Source organism: Strigops habroptila, chromosome Z (assembly GCF_004027225.2).
Source record: "Strigops habroptila isolate Jane chromosome Z, bStrHab1.2.pri, whole genome shotgun sequence".
Lineage (NCBI taxonomy): Eukaryota > Metazoa > Chordata > Aves > Psittaciformes > Psittacidae > Strigops > Strigops habroptila.
In genome coordinates this window covers 48,305,931-48,329,219 of record NC_044302.2, presented here as the reverse complement: position 1 = coordinate 48,329,219, position 23,289 = coordinate 48,305,931, and the positions used below count along the sequence as shown (strand labels likewise).

General features: G+C 42.9%; 2 protein-coding genes across 3 annotated transcripts in view; one reads left to right on the top strand and one right to left on the bottom strand.

The window, feature by feature from the left end:
• Positions 1–6,595, bottom strand: part of RNF20 (ring finger protein 20) — a 28,684-nt gene extending 22,089 nt beyond the window's left edge. The window contains exon 1 of the mRNA XM_030470446.1: positions 6,317–6,595. The gene's annotated coding sequence lies outside the window, so the exon portion shown is untranslated. The remainder of the gene's footprint in view (positions 1–6,316) is intronic.
• PGAP4 (post-GPI attachment to proteins GalNAc transferase 4) lies at positions 6,484–20,674 on the top strand. 2 transcript variants are annotated; one of them, XM_030470453.1, is made up of 2 exons: positions 6,484–6,839; positions 15,846–20,674. In XM_030470453.1, the coding sequence occupies exon 2, from the start codon at positions 15,970–15,972 to the stop codon at positions 17,155–17,157; it is 1,188 nt and encodes a 395-aa protein (XP_030326313.1). In that variant the 5' UTR covers positions 6,484–6,839; positions 15,846–15,969; the 3' UTR covers positions 17,158–20,674. The 2 variants fall into 2 exon arrangements, with proteins under 2 accessions (XP_030326313.1, XP_030326311.1); XM_030470451.1 differs by lacking the exon at positions 6,484–6,839 and adding an exon at positions 7,020–7,225.
• The last annotated feature ends 2,615 nt before the right edge of the window (positions 20,675–23,289 follow it).

Here is a 23,289-nt window from a genome sequence, read left to right as displayed (position 1 = left end):
GTGAGCATGAAATGAAATGAAAAGGCGATACTGCAGTGTGCTGTGCTAGGTACACACTTATTAGGGGCACCAGTAGAACTATGTTTAATAACATTGGTGTTCTGAGACTAATAATACGCAGTGATGTATGCAATGCAGTGCGTACATCAGATCACACAGAAATACATCATTCTACAGCATCCCTGATCTATCCAGTAATCGTTGTATTATTTAAGATGGCATAATTTTCTTGGGAGAGAGGCTGATTAAAGAAAATGAACACATATAGAACTGTAGCCAGTGCCCTTGGACTAAGTGGGTTCTTGCTTTACTGCAAAAGGAAATTTAAAACTAAAAAAACCTAAAATTAAAGCTAAAATTAGAAAAAAACTAAAATTAGTTAAAAACTAAAATTAGTTAATTATTGCTCACCTAAGTTAATCTTACAGCATACTAGAATACTTTCAATACACATCTGGGAAAGGAGATACAAATTATATGAGAGGTGGGCTGATGCCAACCTCATGAAATTCAACCAAGCCAAGTGCAAGGTCCTACACCTGGGTCAGGGCAATCCCAGGCACTGCTACACATTGGGTGGAGTTGAGATTCAGAGCAGCCCTACGGAGAAGGACTTGGAGGTGTTGGTTGATGAGAAACTGAACATGAGCCGGCTTCAGTGTGCGCTTGCAGCCCAGAAAGCCAACCGTATCCTGGGCTGCATGAAAAGAAGCGTGACCAGCAGGTCGAAGGAGGTGATCCTGCTCCTCTGCTCTGCTCTTGTGAGACCTCACTTGGAGTACTGCGTACAGTTCTGGTGTCCTCAACATAAGAAGGACATGGAGCTGTTGGAGCAAGTCCAGAGGAGGGCCACTAGGATGACAAGGGGGCTGGAGCACCTCCTGTATGAAGACAGGCTGAGGAAGTTGAGGCTGTTCAGCCTGGAGAAGAGAAAGCTGCATGGAGACCTCATAGCAGCCTTCCAGTATCACTTGCACTAGTAATAATAGCAGGTTATCTATCTTAGATCATGGATTAGTCAGGGATTTTTATGTCCTTCCTCAAATAAGGTCAGTGCCCTCAGCTGGCATCCCACAACTTGTCTAAACTTAAATATTTTAAAAAAATAACCATAATTAATTAAAAATAGGAGCTAAAAGTCAACTATTTTAATCACTATGTTTCATCCTGTACAGACACTATTATGTAGAATGAATAAAGGTTAACATTTATTTTGTCCCTTTCACTTCCAAAGACCATTCAGATAAACCAAATTAAAATCTCTTAAATTTCAAATAGTGCTCTTCCTTAGAGATTTGAAGCGGTTTTAAAATAGTTATCATTTGATACAATTTTCCTGAGAGTCTTCGTGTAGTTAAAACCTTGTATGAGTGGTACCCAAACCTTCCAGTTAGACAAGCCGTTTCTCTCATGCCAGTAGCAGACCTTTAGTTCCAGAAGTGCATATTAAAATTTGCAGCAAAAGAGAGCACAGAAATTACTAATGCTCCGTGCTTCTCACACAGGCTCTTAATTTGTTAGTGAAATGTGCCCAGTGACCATACAAAACTTTATTCCATTCTGCAAGGGGAAAAAAAAAAAAAAAGCATTGCAGCAGTCCTTGAGGGAGAATTCCTGTCACACCCTCAGTTTGGAAATCTTGTGTTTTGCCTCTTTACCCCATCCTCTTTCTTAGCATCTGCAGAAAGCACAACGTTACAGACTGTTCTTCTATGTTGCAACACAGAACAAGTAACTGACAGTCAATATATTTCAACAGATCATTTGGGGAGCCACTTGACACTATTTCTAAATTAAAATACTTGTCACTACCTTTGAAATACCTGGTTTATAGTCTACAAAAATCAGAATGTTGGAGCAGAACAGGTAGAAAGTTGCATCACCACAGCATATACAACTAAACTGATTAAGATACATCCATTTCTCTGTGATCATACTTGCAGATGTTTTGAAATTCTGCCATCAATTAACACATCACCATGAAGTTCAACAAGGCCAAGTGCAAGGTCCTGCACCTGGGTCGGGGCAATCCCAAGCACAAATACAAGCTGGGCAGAGACTGGATTGAGAGCAGCCCTGAGGAGAAGGACTTGGTGGTGTTGGTTGACAAGAAGCTCAATGTAAGCCGGCAGTGTGTGCTTGCAGCCCAGACAGCCAACTGTATACTGGGCTGCATCAAAAGGAGCATGACGAGCAGGCTAAGGGAGTTTTTTCTCCACCTCTACTCTGCTCTCATGATACCTCACCTGAAGTACTGCATCCAGCTCTGGGGATCCCAACACCAGAAGGATGTGGATCTGCTCAAGCCAGTCTAGAGGAGGCCACAAAGATGATCAGAGGGCTGGAGCACCTTTTGTATGGAGACAGGCTAAGAGAGTTGGGCTTGTTCAGCCTGCAGAAGAGAAGGCTCTGGGAAGACCTTAGAGCATCTTTCAAATACCTAAAGGGGGGCCTACAGGAAATCTGGAGATGGACTTCTTACAAGGGCAGGTAGTGACAAGACAAGGGGAGGATGGCTTTAAGCTGACAGAGGGGAGATTTAGATTTGGACATTAGAAACAAATTCTTTACTTTGAGGTTGGTGAGACCCTGCAACAGGTTGCCCAGAGAAGCTGTGGATGTCCCATCCCTGACAGTGTTCAAGGCCAGGCTGGATGGGACTTAGAGCAGTGTGGTGTAGTGGAAGGTGTTGCTGCCAATGGCAGGGTGGATGGTACTAGATGAGCTTTAAGGTCCCTTCCAGTCCTAACCATTCTATGATAGAAAAGCTTTGCATGTGTGTCTGTGTGCAATACTCTCTAAAATGAACTGGACTACAGTAAGTGTTTTTCTGTCATCTTCAAGTGTGCAGCTCAGGTAGAAGAGATTACAGGAACAGTATTTGATAATGTATCTTCAAGGTGAATTAGTTATTGGTGTAAGCCTGAAAAGTCTGGAACGGAGTTGTATATAGGAGGTTGTATAGAGGAAAGGCCTGGGAAATACATAAAGAGTGCTTAGTCATGAATAGATAAGCAAATGCACAGACCAGGATGAAAAGAAGATCAAAATATTTCAGCCTTTTCAGAGAACATTAACATAGCCTAGACAGCTAAGCCAGCATGAATTCATCCCCTTTGGAGCTGTATTTCATCTCACTACTGTTGTCTGAAGTTGAACACAATAGTCCTGACATATGAGTTCACTGTATTTCCAGTAAACAACGAAGGACTTTCAACAGTTTTTGTCCCCAGTGATCAATACTGAGTCTAAAAGAAAAAAAAAGAAAGTGCTGTATGTAGTTTGTTTACCATCAATACTGCATTCATATTCAAAACACCCATCAGAAATGCCTCCTACTTCTTGAAAAGCAGAGTGTAAGCAGGACATATTTATTTACTCTGCAGATTTTCTCCTATAAATACGTAACAAGGCAAGAAAAAAATTTAAAAAGGTACAATTTGAAGTGAACAGCAGATACCTATTAGAAGATGCTTATTGTACAGCATCTTCTGTATCTGATGATACAGGAATAACCAGATAATTGTTATCATCTGGTAGCTGAACTTAAAGGAATATGTTACTGCAGTGGAGAATGTTCCAGGGTGTTTGTGGAAGAGGCACAGCCTTTACAGCTGACCAGGTTATACACATACTAGTACAACAGGTATTGTGCTAAACACACTATTTATTCCTCCTGATAGTATGGTATCACTTTGGATTTGTTTTCCTAAGGACACTGGGCTTGCAAATTTTGTTTTTCCTTACTTCTTTAGTCTCTTCTTTTCTTTTTCCCCTGGCTTTTCACAGCTTCCTCTCTGTCCCTCAAGTTTTGAACACACCTGTCAGATTTCATTGCAACTGTCTGAAGGGAGTAAGTCTCTAATACGTTTGCTGGTATATACTTCATGGAAGTCTCCTGTAAAACAGAGACCCACATCTCCATCCCACTGAGAGAATACCTTCAACATACACTGAACAAGAGCCTGTTTGATTTGTTGGCTGTATAATCACCACATGTAGCTCAAAATCAGCATGTGTGCACACTCTCACAACGTTGCGTTCTGGTAAAACCACGAAGCAGTAGGACCAACTGGGGAGAGGAAGCTGAGGAATTGTGAGGGGGAAGGACAATGGCAGGAGCTAAGGATATTTTGACAAGGATGCATTGGCTCAATTCCCTTCCACAGATGCTCAGTGCTATGAGAGCTGGTACAGTGGACAGCAAAGAGGCTGCTTTAGCAACAGAAAGTATTTGGATCTGTACAGCTGGGCTGAACTCGGATGCAGTTCTTATGGCAGGATTTTTTTTCTAATTGTAAAGTACTTACCTGTTATTGTAGAGACTGACTAATTTCAGAAGTAATTATCTCCTGAGCATTTCAGGTTGCAGTTACATTACTGAATGAGCAGTCCTATCCCCAAATGCTTGTGTCTGCCTTCCAAACCCCTCCCTGCTGTGCTGACATAGTAATTTGGTGTGGAGAACTCAAGGTATGAGGTGATCCAGCTAAGAAATAATCCATCCTAAGAAAAAGTGTGGGTTTTTTCAGCTGGATCAGTCTCCCTTATGTTTAAACTGTGCCTTATGTTTAAACTCTGCCACACAAAATCACTTGTGACTTTTCTTCCTCAATCTTTTGGGTCTAACAGAAGCTGGTTTAAAGGGGCATGTTTTTCATGATGAAAGTCAAGACTCCCTTGAAAAGCAGGCAAGTGAAAGAAGCAGCAGCAGAGAAGATTATACAGAAAGGCTCCTCACATATTTCAATTACCTGAATATTTACTCCCAAAGAAAAGGCCTTCTGACCCATTCCTTTTAATTTATCACCGCCAAATTGTTCTGCTGGCTGAAAGCCCACCTGAAATGTAGTACAGGGTGCAATATGCAATGTGACAGGTGCTTCTGCTGATGCCACTCAGTAGTCACTCTCCCACACACATACTGACACAGAAGTGGAAAAAAATAAAATATTCCTTCTCACTATTTCTGCAACTCTAATGCAGAATGTTGGAAAGAACATGGTAATGGACCTCCCAGGAATGTACAATCTCTTTCCCTGCGCCAGTATTCTCATATATCCTTTTGCCTCTGTTATGGTCCAAGATCTATTGTTTCCAGTGCATCAGTATTTGCAGGCTTGAAAGCATTGAAGTGTAAGGTACAGTATGAATCACTGTCATTAAAAACTAGTGGAAAAAGAGGCAGATGTGAGCAGCAAAGAAGGATTTTGGAAAGCAAACCACCTGAGTAACTATGCTTTCTTCTACTGCCTTATTATTTTCAGAGGGTAACATGCATCTAGGTAAACCTGTGGATCTTCCAGGATTTCTCACCTTGTCTTAGGAGAGCAAGTCACTATAGGAACACAAATGCAATGCTTGATTGTGTTATTATAGGAGCATTACTGTTCCTCAGGCTTTTTCCCCCTTCATCCACATTGTTTCTATAATAAGAAGCCTTAGCTGAGGGATAGCTCTTGCCAGTTGTAAGAAGTAAGGATTGCAGGCATGCATAACTGAGTTCCTCAGTTCATAATGCTTATTAGAGGGAATAATATAAATCCATCTGTTAACATTAAAAACGTGCATCATGCTAGAGGCTTCTGATCACAGGACTGGGCAAAATTCTAGCTGTGCTTAGCAGAACATAGCATTTTACTGAAACAGCGTAAAGGGGGGGTTTCTGTTTAGCTTTTTTCCCCCAGATTTTTCCTAGAAGTAAGAGATATTAGAGCCTGTAAATAACTTAGCCTAAATACATGTATTCACTTTTTCTGGAGCTGCAGGCACAAAACTAAGGAGTTCTGAAAACTTTCTCTGAGGCATATTTCATGTAACCGTGGTTAGAACCAATTTTTATCATTAAGTGTTACAGTCACAGGATTGAAAGATAGATGTGTGGAAGAACAGGGAGATGGAACACAGAGAAAAGGAGGAGAGGAAATGAACAGGTCAGAAGTGTTCTTGGGTCAGATTTTTGGATCCTGAACAGCCTGATACTAATTTTTGCATAGCTGTTGAGCCTCCCCATTTCAGTGAATGCATATGTAATGAATTCATAACAGATTAATACAGTGAAAGCTTAGCATTTCTACACATCATGGTTGACGTGCACATCAAACAACCCGCTGGTAACCCTGAAGCACCGACTTTCCACTTGAGGGAGGTCGGGGGAGGGAGGCCCGATCGTTCTTCCCGCTACGCAAAGGCAGCGTGATTTGGACGGTGGGCGCAAGGTTAGAGCCCGGACAATAAACCCGCTACCGACCGGGGCGGGTGGGAGGCAGGCGGGGCAATGCCGCAAAGGCGGGGCCGCGGGCGCCGATAAACGCACCTGGCAGATGCGTGGAGTGCATTTGAAATCCTGGCTCGGGAGGGGCTTGGGAAGTTGCCCGCAGCACTGCCCGGGCTCCTGGTGCGGGATTCGGGGGCCACAGAACAGGAATTAGGGACTCTGCCTGCGCTGCCGTCTCTGCCCCGGGAGTCCGCTGGAGCTCAAGCGGTTCGCCTTTTGCTTCTCAGCCTGCTTTCACAGACCTTGCCTCTCTCAGGTTTCGGTTTCTCACTGTTGTCAGCGCCCCTTCCCCTCCTTCCGAGCATTCCTGTGCTGGCGTAGTCACATGTTTAGGTTTCGATGCCTGTAATCCCACCCTCACCGCCCGAGAAGGAGGAGGAAAATTTGCGGGAGAGAAGTGAGCAGCCAGCAGAGTGGCGATACAGAGGGCAGAGGTGCGCGGCGCGGCGGACAGCCCGCGGTGCCGTCGGCGGGAGCAGGGCGCCGGACCGGCGGGGGCCCGGCTCTCCCGCGGGCGACGGGAAGCCTCCGGGGCGCGGGGCCAGGCACCGGCCAGAAAAGGGTAAATCTCTCGGTGTGCCTGGGGCTGTCCCGGGGGTCTGGCTCTCGCCTCTTCCGCAGGGCTGGGGGCGGCCGCGGAGTGGGGGAGCCGGGGGCGCGTCCGTCCCGCCGCTGCCCCCAGCCTTGGGGGAGCGGGGCGAGGGGAGGTGAGTAGTTACGGGCTCGTTATCAGGGAACAGGGGCATGTTTTCATGGAAACGGATGGGCTTGGCTGCTGTAGCTGAGGCACCCGGGCGAGGGGGGAAGTGGGAAGCGGGAAGCCGCCACGGAAGGAGGGAATGTTTTGTGCTTGCTCTGAGGATGTGGCAGTGTGTGATGACAAGCAGAAGAGAGAGTGGCCAGAGCCTGTCTGGGTCTAAGGAAATGGCCTTTCCGTTATTAAGGAAGGTGAATGAAACTTTTCAAGGAAACGGCAACAAAATCCGGCCATTCTCTACCCTGTGCTTGGTGCCACCCATGTAAAAAGCATGGCGAGAATTGCTCTGGTCAAGAGGCCGGGCAAGGGGGTAGAGGGCTGGGCACATGCAAATACCATCCCTGACTGCTCATTTGCTAGGAGGGCAGAGGGTGGAGGTGGGGTCAGCTTTTCTTATCTAACGCCCTCTCCTCTTTGACCATCATCACTAAGGTAACTGCTATTAATCGTAGTGCTTTAAGGGTCACCTTGTGGTACCCGGCAGCTCTCCCAGAGGGAAGAGGAGCACCTGAGAAACCTAAGCGCTGAAGTCAATAACATTTAAAATCATAGACTGTGGATGAAGTTTGCAGCTGTGCTGGTGGTTCAGCAAAACATGAAACTATACCAGTGTGTGTTACAGGTTTGTAGGCGGGATTGCCCTTACACGGTCACTGAGAAAATCATTTTAGGTAAAACCAGTGGGCTGCCATAAAGGCTTACTAGGTTCAGCAAGCACTTTGCAAGCACAGAGACCAGAAGAAATATCCTCCTGTACATGTGAAGTCTGTTGCTTTCTTGTCTGTCCAACAAGGGCAAAGGTAATTGTATAACAGAAAATATATTTTTGTCTGTTATACGAACTGTCTGGTATAATATTGTATAACAGACTGTATATTTTTCAGCTGCTTTATTTATCCCATTTCCTTCCCTTGGGGCTCAAACAGATTGCCAGTATCCCCCAGAACCAGGGCATCGTACTTACCATGCCTTTCTGTGCAGGATAAATAGTCTGTTTCGTACATTGTTGTGGGAGGGGAGGAAGACTCTATATTCCTCAGACACACGTGGTGAATACAAAGAAAAAAAAATTTGTAGTGTTGTTTAACAGTAATAGTCAGAGGCTTTTGACAGAGGAGTGCTGTTTATCAATATGACTAAACAATTTTTTTTTTCAAACAGAGGTTAGAATCACAATATTCTGGTTGTTGCTTTGTACAGTGTTGCATTTTGATTGTTGTATAGACCTATGCCAACTGGAAAATCGCAGCCTTCTCATGAAGGACCTTTGCTTGCAAAAATAATATCCTATTTCCTTATCACCCTGCTTTATTCTTTACAGTCTTAAACAAGAGTAAAGCTGCAACATTTTCTGTGTTAGCAGCCATCACTACATCTGTTGCCTTTTCTTTCCCCCTCCCCCTCTTCATATACCCACACCTCCAGCTCTACTGTCTTTAAGAGAAGTCATCACTGTGGGTTAACTAAAAGGTTTTATTAACAATTAAATGATTATCAAATTGTAATTAATCCATGATTGATAATTAAATTACATTCAAATGATGATTAAGCAATAACTGAATGATAAGTAAACAGTGATTTAACAATGATTTAACAATAATTCATTCATAATTAAGCTGTAATGAAATGGTAATTGGATGATGATCTAATTGGTGATTTTAACAATGATTTAAACAATGATTAGATGGCGGTTAAACACTCTGCCACTTACTACACTTCTAATACTTACACTATACCTGGACATATAAATGTGCTAGCATAAAGTACACTTTTAGACCTAATGTAAAATGTGCTACATCATTATAGATACCAGGTACTGGGTAAGGTGTCTCTCAATCTTGAAGAGTGGCCTTGAGCAGTGTCCCTGCTCAAGGGGAACTGGCTCAGGGGGGCTATAGATATATCCATATGTTGACGTGGTTAACTCATAGCCAACCCCCTTTGGAGTGTGTGTAGCTGTAGCAGTTGTAGTTTTGCCTAGTCCCTGCTTGGGCTGACACTGTTAGCTCCTGATAAGACGCAGCCTAGACTCCTTAGTTCCTGAGAAGATACAGCCTAGCACAGTTCTCACTGTTCACATGGCAGGGCTGGTTTGTCTGTGATACCTGAACCAAAGGGCTGCTCACCCAGTCAGAGTGGGTGCACCCAGCACACCCACCCAAATCACAGATACTCGAGGAGCTAATTTGCACATTGCTCTTCCAGTGATTGTGAAACGCTTGGTTTCCTAGCAAACCTCAAGGGCACAATTGCATATAGAAAACAAATAGAAGAGCTAAGGCAGAAGCAGCTATTCTGCAATAGCTGCACTGGGATACCTCATTCCTGCTGCTCTGGAATAACTCCTTCTGGACAGACTTCTACAAGAGCAAGAATTCTTCTTCCTTATCTGTTCAGATTGCTTCAATTTGCAAACAGTTGCTGTTACTTCAGCATACCACATTCAGTAGCTGGTTTTTCCAAAGTTATTCTATTTACCTGCGTGGATTACCAGTATGGTTAAACTATAAAATGCCAGTTGTACATGACAATAAAACCAGACTGATATGTTACATATCTCAGAAAAACAGTTTCTCTTGTTTGATATTTTCTTAAGCTGAAGATAGATTGAGGTAGAAATTGCCTCTTGCTGTATTTGTGTACAGTGTCTTGCATGCAGGAGCCCTGGTCTTATTTTAACAAAAGACTGTGACACAAGGAGTTAGAATAAAAATTATCTGTAGCACCTCTAATGAGTCAATGCACATTTAGCTCTGAGATTCCAAGAGCAGACAGCAAAATAGTTGGTGCCATTATTAGCAGCAGCTTTGTCTAATGTAATTTTTCTTTTTTTTTTTTAATAAATGGGGATGTACATTTTATACTAAAGCACAAGTGGACTCAAACCAAAAGCCATATTTAAGATTTTGAAGGGCTTCACCTCTGTGAAAACATGCAGCACTTTTTATACAGATCATTATCAAATTCTCTAAAAACATATTCTTGGGGTTTTTTTGGGTTTTTTTTTTTTTTTTTTTTTTTTTTTAATCTGTGGCACAAAAGAAAATGTAAATTCAGACAAATACAGATTGAATAATTTTAAAGTCACGTAAACCATAAACCTTTGGTATCAACTTCTAAAAGACATCTCCTCACAAAACTCCTTGCCTTAAGTCATTGTGTTAAGCTGCTACCTTGCAGAACTCTTCTCCAGGCTGCTTTCCACTCCCATTTGATCTGAATACTGACCTTACCGCTTGATAGCAACACGGAAGAGCACTGTTTTCCCATGATGTTGCATAGGAGGGAGCAGCCTGGTGAAAGTCAGCAGGTGTTGAGAATGGGCTCCCTTTGGATTTACGTGGCAGAGGAAAATTAATACACAGGAGAAGTGAGACAGAAGTTGGGGAAATAACTGTAATTAATATATTCAGTTAACAGCCTGTTTCACTGGTGGCTTTTAACTTCTTAGTTTAAGGGAAATGGACACAGTACCTTCCAGCTGCTACATTCATGTACCTTGCCTCTTAGTTCAGATTTCGAACCTTGCTCCCTGGATTTCTAGGGATTTATGAACAGCCTGTAAAAGTTAACTCCAGTTAAATGAGAAAAGCAGGCCAGCCTATCAGTAAATTTACATTCAGGATGCAATTTTGCAGTTTCTGGGGTTTCCTAACTGTATGGCGTTACTCTCTGTATATCTGTGTATTTTCAGTTTTCTAATAGTGCTTAATTCCATCTCCTTGGACAGAAAAAGTTTTTATGTTCGTGGACAGGTTCTGAGGAATGGCAGATAAAAAAGGATGGCTGTGCCATTGGTTTCTACCTCTTATATCATGTAAGTCCTGTAAAGGGCTAAGTTCAAATCCTCTCCATTTCCCTAGCCACTTCTCTTACGCTTCATGCTATTATTAACCTGTTAGACTGTAGCAGTGTCATGCCTTTAATACATAGACCGTAAGAAAGAAAAGGTAAAGTTCTAAGAGAAATGGGAGATCAAGTGCATCACCAGCAGCCCTGGTCTGTGCCATAGCAGGAAGCACTTCAGGTGGAAGCGAAATGAAACAGCTGGTTTATTTGACATTTATTCTCTAGAAGCAACATAATGACAACTGCTTTAAGCAGTGCTTAAAGTAGAAGAGGTAAGAGCTAAATTTGGTACCTGCTAGTAAAATGCACTTATTTTACTAACATAACTGCTGAGCTCTTACTATTAAGAGTCTGCTGAATGTTTTTAGAAGCACAGCTTTTGCCAGGATGGTTTGTATTTTGTTTCATTTCAAGTGTAATGGTCAGATCTGTGAATCCTTGGCTTTTACTGGACACTGCTGTTTTCACGGCAAGCCTGAACACATTGCTATTATCTGGCACCTGACCTGCTAAAAGCTGTCAGAAAACAAGAGGAGTTGCAGATGAGAAAAGCTGTCCATCTGGTCCAGTAACAGGGATCAGCTTATGTTAGGGACCTCAGTTTTCAGAAGCTGAGGATACCTGTGCACAACAGTCAGCTGTCAGCATGACTATATATATTTTTCATATATAAAACAGAAGAAGATCTATATGGCTCTTTATGACTTTGTGAAGCTTGCACCAGTTTCCTCAGACTCAAGCAGGACTGCTTGCTGGTGCACTAACAATATCACAGCAAGGACAAAGCTGTTGTTTCTTCTAGAGAGGGTTAATTAGCAGAGGAGCTTGGTTCTATGGTTGCAGCATGTCCACAAGATAATAGGTTAGGGTGGAGAAGTGGTTTTTGCACAAGGTTTCAGCTTGGGGTGCCACTACAGGATTAACACACAAGTCAAAACTACAGCTTGTATGAACACCGTTACTACTACTGTAGTGGCTGAGGTGGGGACTGTAGTAGCTGGCCTTTCCATGACATTTTGCAAGAGCCTACCTTTGTTTCCTACAGAGCTGACTCTGTGGCTTCTGACCACATGACTTCATCCAGCTGTTTTTATTTTAGGAAAGGAATGGCTTTTCCTATTGACACTGAAAAGAAGTGTAGTTAGGCAAAAAGGAACCATTTACTATTTTAATCATAAAGGAGCAGTTACAGCCTTGTCTCAAAGAGCAGGTAGTAGAAGACAGATGCCCTCTCCTACATTACCTATCCAGGAGCCTCCTAAAATTTTGCAGCTTTGAAACACCTAGGAAGCTTTGTTCCAGGAATGCATGCGTGCCTGCAGGAATACCTCTGTGGAAAGGAGTTGGGAACAGACAAAAAAAAGACAAAACCAGCTTTCTCTTTTAAAGCACTAGCACAGCAGACAGTATCCTGTCCAAAGAGGTCATTACTCATTTTTCTACTCTGCCTAAGTGTGTGGACAGGTAATTCACCCATCTTCATTAGGGGATTAATGATGACAGGAGTGTAGATTTGGAAGCAGGTGATCTAGGTGTTTCTGGAAGGAGTCTTCATCATGAGCTAAGAAAGAAACCAAGGTGAATATATAGCTTTGTATTGCCACAGCTTCTAAAGGTGTTTAAGCAATGGCCCAGTTTTACACAGAACATATATAAAAGTGGCCTCCACTGAAAGTATTTACATGGTTGCAAAGTAGTTACTATTCAGGTTTCAGACAGGGTTTTTTAAAGCACTATAAAATCCAATTCTGATGCTTGCTTTTCTCCTCAAACTCCATTTTGCTGTCAGAAATTCCACTTAAATACTTGAAGAACAAACAAGATTTCCCCCCCCCCCCAAAAAAGGGGGAAAAGTTAAAGTGACAGTACCAACAGCTTCTGAAAACAGAATAGCTTCTGTAAAGTCGGAACTATCCTAATGGGTAGAAAAGAGTCTGACCAGAAACTCAGGATTCAAATCCTGAGATAAGATCGAACTTTGCCTCTGTAGAAGCAAGAAATTTCTATCATGGATTTGGAACTCTTGGCTTCCCAGTGTTACAGCCAGAAAGTGGGGATGTCAATGTCTCCCCTCTTTTCTAGATCCTTCAGCTTGGTTTTGGTATGAACTGCAGTATTTAACTCACTTTAAAATGCTCTGGACTATTTTTAGCCTCTGTGGTTATTCCAGTACCCAGTGAAAACAGCCTTTTCCTCTGCAAATAAACTGAAAAAGTTTGTTTTAAAATGGACTGGCAGTCAACATGAGTGCAAGCTAACAGTGCAGGCAGCAGAGGAAGATTTGAGAGAAGTGAAATTGTTGTTTTCCTTGAGGTGCTGGGACTTGCAAAGGCAGAGTAAGAGCTCCAAGATCCTGAGTTGTGTTACTGATGAGGTGAAGGCAGGGTAAGTCACAAATGCTTGTGAGTATGCCCCTGTGAGCTGCATGGCTGGCTTCCAGCCCTGTGTGCTTTTCCAGAGGTGGCTGCTTCCTTGTAAGAGGCAAGGAGATAGACGCCTCCTGTGCTGGTGGCGCCTACCTGCGCCACCCGGTGTGGCCGGGGCCGGGACAGCAGCAGGTGGAGTCCCAGCACAACAATCTCAGCAGGCAGGGCCGGGGCAGCACGGGCCGGCAGGCTGCAGGCCACGGCGCGGCCACCCGCCCTTGTGCTGGTGCTGGAGAGCTTGGCGCTGGAGCAGCGCGGACTGCGGAACGGGAGGACCGCAGGCAGGCTTCCCTTTGATTCACCTCCTGAGGCTGCAGCCCCCGCGGCTGCTGCTGCAGGGGAGACATCACTCACTTCTCCCATGTCAGTAGAAGAGGGTATGAGGGAGGAGGCCTCTTGCTTGGGTGGGAATTATTAATGCTTCATGTATATCCCAAGAGCTACAGAGCTGACTGCAGGCTCGGATCTTCAGCCTATGAAGCAGGTGAAAAGTAAGTTTCTTTCCTCCCTGAGAACTAAACTGCCTTCTAGCTTTTCTTCATCTCCTATTCCCACTATGGTCCTCACTTCCAAGTTTGGAGGTTGGCTCAGTGACAGTGCCAGCAATGCTTCTCGCATCAAAAAAAGGCTCAAAAGTGTGAGGGTTTTTTTATGCGAGTGTGAGTTGTAGAGTATGATTCTGCGTTTTATGTATTCCCTTAAGGTTTGTGACTCATTAGTGGAAAATGAGAAAAAGGAAAGCCCTGGATTTTGGATGAATAAATGCATTTAAATGCCAGGTCTTTTCATCTGATGGATTTCAGGTCTTTATCTCCTGAATCGGACAGCTGAAATGCTGCCACCATCTTTAAGGCTGTTACAAAGTCCACTGAGGCAATGCATTGCAGTATCTGTGAAACAGGATTGTGTAATAAGAAAATTTAAAAATAGCTATATGGGGAGACACTGCAGATTCTCATGCATTGGTGTGTAAATTTGTTATATCTGTTTAATTACACTAAATCTTTGAAGTCTTGTGTTTTCATGAATCGTAAGATAGCAGAACACTGATCCCACAGTCTATCCAAGGATGGTTTGAGATCTCACTGCGTGAAGTGCCTGGTCTCTAGCAAATATTTGGAACAACTCTTCTGTATTTTCCATTAATCTTAGTAAAAGGCCTTTCATATCAGATTGTCAGATTCCCATATGGCAATAGGAAGCATTTCTCTTAATGGTAAATACAGCAAATCTGTGACTACAGTAATGAAGGCAGTTTTGAAGTAGTCCCAGAGCTAGACCCTTCTTAGTGTCATCTGAGTAATTTCTTCTACATGGTCTGTTCTTCTGAAACAGAGAAGCAAACTCACGGCCCTGATTTCTTTCCATCCACACCTCTTTGCTTAGGCTGCTTCAGATGACAGTGCAGAGAAGAAAAAAGGCCTGGGAGCACCATTTGATGATCAGAACTTGGTGAAGGCAGAAGGTTAAAAATGGGAACTACTCTGCACTGAGGGGTACACAGTCAGTCAGCTGGGGGGCATGAGTTACTCAGTTCGTAAGGAGGGCGAATGGGAAGTAAAAGGGAGAGTCAAACAGCAGATTAAAAAGGGAAATCACTGGCACAAGAGAATTCATCTAACAGCCTAATTGCCCTGATTTCATGTAAGCTTCTGACAGGCAGGCTGCTAGGTGTTCATGACAGCCCAGAGAAGAACATAAAAGCAAATATGGCAAAATTAATTTCTGTGAAGGTGGATGTTTGCTTATAGTATCTGTGTACACTATATGTATATAAATGTTTTGATTTTAAATTAAAGGCATATAATTTTAAAATAAAAACTTTTAAATATCAAATATGAGTCAATGGCTCAATTGCAACTTGCTAATCTTGCTGTGACTATGTATTTCACAGGGTCTAGAGAGGAGGAGACATCCGAGAGACACACACACATTACACTTAGCATACACATGCCCTTAGTGAAGTAAATTGGGATCTTTATTATCTTGCTTCACACTGCGAGGAGTAAAGTGAAAAAGCATGCGTTTGGAACTGTGTGGGCAACAGAAGGGAAACACATGTCCTTCCACAGAGATAAAAGTTTGTCTTTCAGATACGTGCTAGACTAAAGATACAAGAGATCTGGCTTTGGTTCACGGCTATGACCCAACTCTTAACTATATCACAGTGACCAGGTAGTTGTACCTATATTCTCTACTTTAAAACAAAGGGATTTCCGCACATCCTGCATACACATTACCTGATCGTTACGCATTTGAAGCATCATAAACACAACAAAGTCCTGTCTAGCTAGGTCAGATCAGAGCTCCTGCATGCTGAAAAGGTGTTAGGGACACTTTGCTAGAAATTGAGTTTGTCTCATCTTTCTTCAACCTCTCATGACAATTCTGTGATGCCCCCACCACAAGGGACTCCTCAGGGGCCTTTTATTTTGGCTTACATAGTGCCTAGCCCTCAGCTCTCCATTTTGTCAAATCATGTTTTCCCACTCAGACAGTTTCTATTTCATTAACCAACTTTTTTCTTCCTCTCTAGGCTTGGACAGCTTGCGCAGGTTTGACAGCCACTGCCCCAGTGATACTTCACAATCCAGGGAAGATGCATGGGAAGTGAAGGAATGAGGGCATGAGTAGAGCAGGGGTGCCCTCCTACAGCAGCCATGTTACACCAAGCCTGGCAGCTGTATGGGAGGTGGTGCCGTTGGTCCAGTGCTTTTATCCATCTCCTCATGCTGACTGTGGTGACATTTGGTGTGCTCGCACCTTTGATTTGCCACCGGCTCCTCCACTCTTACTTCTATTTGCGGCGGTGGCACCTGAACCCCATGAGTCAGGAGTTCCTGGAGCAGAACCGGCAGGAGGGCCAGGCTGCACTCCATTACTTTGAGAAGCTTCAGATACCAAATGCCTCCGAGGCCTCTGGCAGTGATGTGTTTCAGCCCTTGCTGCTTGTCACCATTATCACTGTGCAGAGGCGGAATGACTTCCACTATGTCTTGCAAGTGGCCTCCCGCTTCCACCATCTCCTCCAGAAATGTGGTGCACGTTGTCGAAACCACCGCATCCTCCTTTGTAATGTGGAGTCAGACCCCAGTAGCCATCAGGATGTCAGGCTGCTGAGCAGCTTCTTTCCTATGGTCAGTCATGACAGAACTGACGAGAACCCTGACCCCAGAATGAACCAGTTTGAGAAGGAGAAGCAGGACTATGTCTTCTGCCTTGAGCAGTCACTGTTGGCGTACAACCCAGAATACATCCTTGTAGTAGAAGATGATGCTGTGCCAGAGGAGGAGATATTTGCTGTCTTGCAGCACCTTTTGCTGGTCCGGTTCTCCAAACCATACCTCAGAGATGCACTCTATTTCAAGCTTTACCATCCTGAGAGGCTTCAGCGCTACTTTAACCCTGAACCCATGAGAATCCTCGAGTGGGTAGGTCTGGGCATGTTTCTGGGGCCCGTGCTGAACTGGGTGTACTCCTGTGCAACCGGGCGCCCCAGCCTCAGTTGGCCCATTATCTTGTTCTTTGCTTTGTATAGCATGGCTATGTCAGAGCTGGTGGGACGGCATTACATGCTGGAGCTGCGCCGGCTGGCCCCCACGCTCTATAATATCGTGCCAGTCACCGAATGCTGCACGCCTGCCATGCTCTTCTCTGCTCCATCTGCCCGCCGTGCCTTAGGCTACCTGAAGGGGCTGCACTGCCGCCAGGGTTTTGCTAAGGATATTGCCCTCTACTCGCTGCTGCATACTAAAGGGGAGAACGCCTACGTGGTGGAGCCCAACCTGGTCCGACACGTGGGAATGTATTCCAGCCTTCGCCTAAATGATAACCCTAAACTGCTGTGACCTGTTCATGCCTTTCCAGGCACGCAGCCCAGAGAGCCTGCCACTGAGCAGAGAGACAGTGTGCAAACTCAGATATTGTGCTGCTAGCATTGGGCATCCTGTGCCTCGAGGTGAATGAAGAATAAGTCTGTTTAAAAGAAAAAAGTTTCTTAAAAAATAAACTTACATATGTACAGACCCTATTTAATATGTACTTGGACCTAAACACTATGCACCATGCACCATGCAGGAGGGGAGTGGAGGATTCCAGCTGGGGGTGTGGATTGTCAACTCTCTTTAATCAGTATTAGGGAAAAGCTCTCACAGCAATATAAACAGCTATACTGCCTTCTCTCCTTTACACTGGTTACAGAAGTCCTCACCTTAGGGTAACAGAAATGTTGGACAAACTGAATGTTTCAAATTTAAACTAAAGAGGAGGAAAAGCCCTTATTTTCCAATCCTTACTAAGGTCTGATCTCTGCCTTCTGTTTGTTTCTCTTTCAAAACTGGTTTTGAGCAGACCCTTCAAAAGCAGCAGTGGTTTATGTGAACCTTCTTGAAAATTTCACCGATATTTGTCAAATTTTACAGAGCCTCTGTTTGTTACTGTATCCCCCTACAGATCTTATCTCCACCTCCACCCTTCCCACTCTTCTTTTACTGGAACAGAGGTTCCTAAAAGCAAAACTTCTGCTGCTTCATTAAAGGTCACCTCTGAAGGCAGGAATAAGAAAACAGAATACAGCCGTTAATGTTACACAGCCAGATCACAAATGCACATTTTCATTGATACATTACAGACATTATAAACAACATAGGATGACTACTGTGTTGGTTAGTATCATCACTAGTTGTAGTGTATCCAGATCGTTCAAAGAGGTCTTATTACTTGCTGACTGTACTTAGACATGCAACATGAATTTACCTTGACTTCTGAACAGCACAGAGCTAAAGGGAAGAACAGATGAGGTGTGGCTATTGTGCAGGATTCTTGTTTCATTTTGGATCTCGAATTTGCAGCTCAGCCGAAGTGGTTCATTCACTGCTCTTGGCAGCAAGCTTTTGCTTGCTGCCAGGCAAGCTTTTTATTATACCCAAAGGAAACAGAGTTAGCTGTTCATAAAAGCAAGCAATAATAGCACAACAAAGCAAGGGGCCACTCTGATACTGACCCATTAACTTAATGTGCTCTGGTTGTTAAGCATTTGGGATGGGTACTTTGCACCACAGTGCTGGGCACAGTTAAATATAAAGCCATGCAGATGGCAAGAGATCTCAAACAGGATCAAAACTGGCACCAAAATGTTTATGTCTAGTGAAAAGCCAACCTTGACTTTAGCAGGCTTTGAATCAAATTCACTTATGTGTGGAGTGTGGTTGAACTATTTTTGAAACTATATTCCTAGCTTTGGAATGAACCAAGTAAATATTCTTGTCGAGTTTTGGTCAGTGGGGGGTGTTTCACCTTTTTTTTTTTGGTGAAGGAAAAGTTCTACTTTGAATTTTCTTTCCCTGTCTCTCGGGTGATTTATGCCTTAAGCTGTCAACAAGTCTGGTTATAGATGTGAAGGGCTCATAAAAACTCATAAGAGATGAAACCAAAGAAATTTGCAAACCTCCAGCTGTTAGCATGAGATGGGTATCCCAACACAAACGCGTAATGTCAGTTAGCCGAGAAATGGCTTCAGAACACAGAGCAGTCCTCTGCTCTCTTAGTAATTAACTGGGACACTTTTATAACACCTTTGGAAATCAAATGTGAGTAAAAACTGCTTGTGGATTCCATGTCATTCCAAAGGCAAAGTACCTCTCCTGTCAGAGGACACAGGAAAAATTGCACAGGCAGAACCACCATTTATTCTCAGCTGCTGAAAACCTCAAAGATACCAGAGTGCTCACAGTGTCAGGTGGGCAAACCTATTCTCAGGCTTTCCTGTACTATGGGAAGATGGCAGGATTTGAGTATATTATTTATTTCATTAAGCACCTGCACATGTTAGGAAATACAACTTGTTTATGCACCTTCAGTTGTGAATGTTCCAGTGATGTGTGCTTTTTCTTCACTCTTTTTCTGTCTTTGTACTATACAAATCCAGGAAGTGCCCTGTTCTTTTCACGGGAGTCCATTCATACTCCTTGCAAAGAAAATCTTACAACAAGGTACAATAAATGGGACATGGAAAGGAAAGAGGAAGGAAAAGAAAGAAGGAAACTTTAGAAAAGAAACCAACTAACTATATGCAGTTAATAAATGTTTTGATGTGGGAAATGATTTAACTGTTTGTCTCAAAGTTATTTTGCTTGTTTGCCCTGTAGTACTTTGTCATCCCAGAAGTCCAGGGGAGGTCAATAATTTCCCTGAGCTTCATAGTGCAAAGTTAAGAACATGAATTTGAGGCATCCCTTCTAAGCTAGAAGACAATTTTCAGGGCATAAGAGACAAGAGAAGTTGACTAGGAGACCAAGCAATATGCAACTTGAACCTGCTAGTGAGAGAGTTTCAGATAAACCCGTTGAGAATGAACTCCGTTGTGGAAGGAGCAGGTTAATAAATTCTTCAGATCCTTCTGGAATAATTTCCTGGAGTGCCCAATTCACCTTTACAACAGAGGTGCTGCTTTTACTGAGCCTGCTAGGTACTATTTCCGAGTAACTCAGGAAATACTCAGTTACTTGCTCAGTGCCAACCATGCCCAAGTGGTGTGTCAGGCAAGTGTTCCTTCCGCTGCTGCTTCTCAATTTTCACACACAGATTGATTTTTCTTTATTTTCCTGTGCCATGTTTTATTAGAAATGACAAGTCAGAGAACTGTACTTCACCCTCAGAACAGAAAATGGGAGGTTACTGTGGGTTCCTAATTCGTGATGGATTTTATTCCACAGTTTGGGCAGTTTCAAACACACATGCCTTTTCTCTCTCTTTTTTACCATGGGACTGGAGCTGAGTTGGCATATTTCATGTTACATAAGTTCAAGGCCCAGCATTAACTTAACTCCTTGAAATACAGCCTCAAGAGTTTGGTTTTACTCACATTAAAACAAACTTAGCAATTATTTTTGAAAGAAACAAACAATATGGATTTTATTCGTATTTGTTCATTCCAAATAGTTCAGAGACTATTTTTCAATGCAGCAACTACTGCTTGCACAAGAAGATTCTTTCCTGATAGGCCAGACAGCAGGACTCAAGGCATTGTTTTCCAAGACAACTCAGGGGAAATTATTCAATTAAACTACCTTTGTTTCCAAGCCAGGTCCAACATAAGCATGATTCTGGCAGAAGATGAAGCATAAATTGATAGATCTCTGTTAGACTGGAGGCCTAAGTGAATTTTGTAACTACAGTAGGGTCAACGTCTTAGTGAGAAAGCACTGAAGTTGAAGAGAGGACAAAGCCTTCCTCTCAGTTGTGAGGGGCTGTGACTCGCCACACTGGGTATTTCAACAGCAGTTTGGCTGGATGCAGGGTGAACTACTTTTTTTCTAAAGATATTTACAAGCAAACTCTACCAAATAAACAACCTTTCCATTAAAACTTTGTTGTCTCTTTCTTCTGTATGCCACTGTTTGTTTTCATGACAGCAGATCCATATCTTTCCTTACTATATTTGACTAAGAAAGATACTTCTGTGTTCATGAATCTCTGTGTATCTGCACGGATGTAATAATTTGGATTCTACAACAATTCAGGTTGAAAAGGACCTCTGAAAGTCCCTGGTCCAATTCCCCACTCTAAGCAGGTCTTTGTAGACCAAGTTGCTCAGGGCCTTCTCCAGTCAAGTATTGAGGCATTTTAACAGGTACCCAAGATATAATCAAGCTCTTAAGTGCTGGAATTTAACCTTAGTATACTTTTGTATAGAAAGGCTATGCATTTCATAAAATAAGAAAGGTAGTTTTCCATGGGAGACAGTTGTAGTTCCAAAGGCACTGGCAGTTTCTCTCCCAAGTTAAGACTTTCTTTTTGTGTATTTCCACACCAGCTGTATAAGTGACATATCCAAATACAGCAGATGGCAGGGCCCAACATGTGGTTCTGAATAATCTTTACTAAAGCATAGATCTGCCAAAAATGCATACAGAATTAGGTACTTCATGGTCTGTGCTTCTTCAGTGCAAGTGTCTCTGTTGCTAGAGTAACTTCATTTCCACAAACTGTCCTGACAGCTCATGTTCTGGGAGAATCTGCCCCATCAGCCAGTTTATTCATGGACCTGCAGGCTAAGAGTCAGGACTATCAATGTTCATTTCCAAGACTTCGCTCTGTATGGCAAGCTATGAATGCCACATTCCCAGCTGTGTAACCATTGGTGATTTCTTAAATGTTGACAAATAAAAATGAGTGTTGTATTTTCCTGCCCTGTTAGTAAGCCTCTGGCTAACTGTATGTTCTTCGGTGCCTACTTTCTCTTTGGCTTTCTGCCATGGTGTTCAGTGTTCCTCCAGCATGTGCAGAAAACCGCATCTATAATGGGAGTTTCAGCAGAGTGGTCCACTTCAGACGTAAGTTGCAGTTTGTATTTTGCAGTGTCAACATGCAGCACCTAAGTATGCTTTTTTGGGGGACACCGTGCTGCTTAGATAAACAGAGAATAAACAGTTAAGTGCCTTCCATTACAGCAGCCACTTGTTTGCCTGCTTGCTTTTTAAAAAACAAAATGTCAGCAGGAAGGCAGTGTCATGACTACTGCATTTATCTTCATGTCCTCTTACAGCTATTTTGTAATAGCTGTAAGAAAGTTTGCCCCCCAGCAGCCTTATTTAAAGTTGTGTCTTTGTTTGCTACCCCCATTATTGAAATTATTACAGAGATTTGGGGTTTGATAACAGTAATGTTATGTGTTTGCCTGGTTTTCATCCCAAGTCATGGTGTCTGGTGCAGCCCAGCTTTAAGATGTGAAGAATGAAGAGGCAGCAAACCCTCCCTGTACAATCCCCTCAGTACACTGTGTGGGCCTGAGTCTGTTCTACCTGTTACCCTCCATACCCTCCCTGGTGTACATGTCTGCAGAAACTGCTGCGGAGCCAGAAATACAGGTGATTTCTTTCACTGGGGTTAAAGGCCAGACCCTCTGCATTGGGGGTGAGGGCTGTAGGTGAATGGGGAAAACAAACCACTTAATAAACAATACTTCTGATTAGATAGGGATGAACAAGCTGGACTTTGAGACAGTTAAGCAAGGCTGCAGAGTAGAGAAAACAGGAAACATCCAGCACGGTATGGAGGGGTGAGGAGGAGGCAGACTCCACTCAGCTCAAATCTGCTCTGATTAGACTTTAACCCCATCACGCAGGCAGCAGTCTCTTGAGGCAACAGAGCCAGGTGTTTTTCATGTGGATGCATATCATACTCAGACATTCTTCCAACTTCCAGTCTTCTTTTTCTCATTCCATCTAAAGCCCTTTCACAGGCCTGACCACATACAAAAGTGTTGATAAAAGTACTTCATCTGTTAAGTACAGAGGGAAGCTTTAACTTTTTTCATTTTTATCTTGGTGACCATGTAATCTCTGAAATTGCTTCGTCCATTTATTTCTTTGTCGTCCTTCTTTCTCAGATATACTACAGTTTGTCTCTTTTCACATTTACTTATTATTTTCTTTTTAAATGCTAGTTAATATGAGTAATTAAAGTCAAAATCAGTATTTGAATGATACTATTAGAAACACACAGAAAAAACCACAATCATAAACCTGAAGAAACACAAGAAATTCTGAGATTTTTACCCATTGCCTTTAAACCAGGCTTTCCATTGATTTTCATGTACTTCATCCAGCAGGTCTTCACTCAGAACTTCAGTGCAGAACTGACAGATCCATTGACAGCAAAATTGGATATAACAAGGATGGCAATTAATTTAACTTCTACTATGAAAATCGAGTACTTGCACTGTCAAACTCAAGAAAGCAAACCCACAAATTAAGACTGAAATAATAACCCAAACCACCTGTAAAGACAGTTTTTAGTGGTCTTTAAATTTTTTTAATGTATACTTCTATCAGCTTTCATATGGTAATTTCAGATGGAAAAGTCAACATCAGCAAAATCTCCAAGCCATTCAAATACAAAATTCACTTATGCTATACTACATTTGTGAGAGATGATAGACACTTGTGTTTTAGTAGGATCCATCTCTTTGACAGCTGACC

Excerpts from the sequence above, each read along its gene's own strand:
- PGAP4 (XM_030470453.1), top strand. The coding sequence starts at position 15,970 with ATGTTACACCAAGCCTGGCAGCTGTATGGGAGGTGGTGCCGTTGGTCC.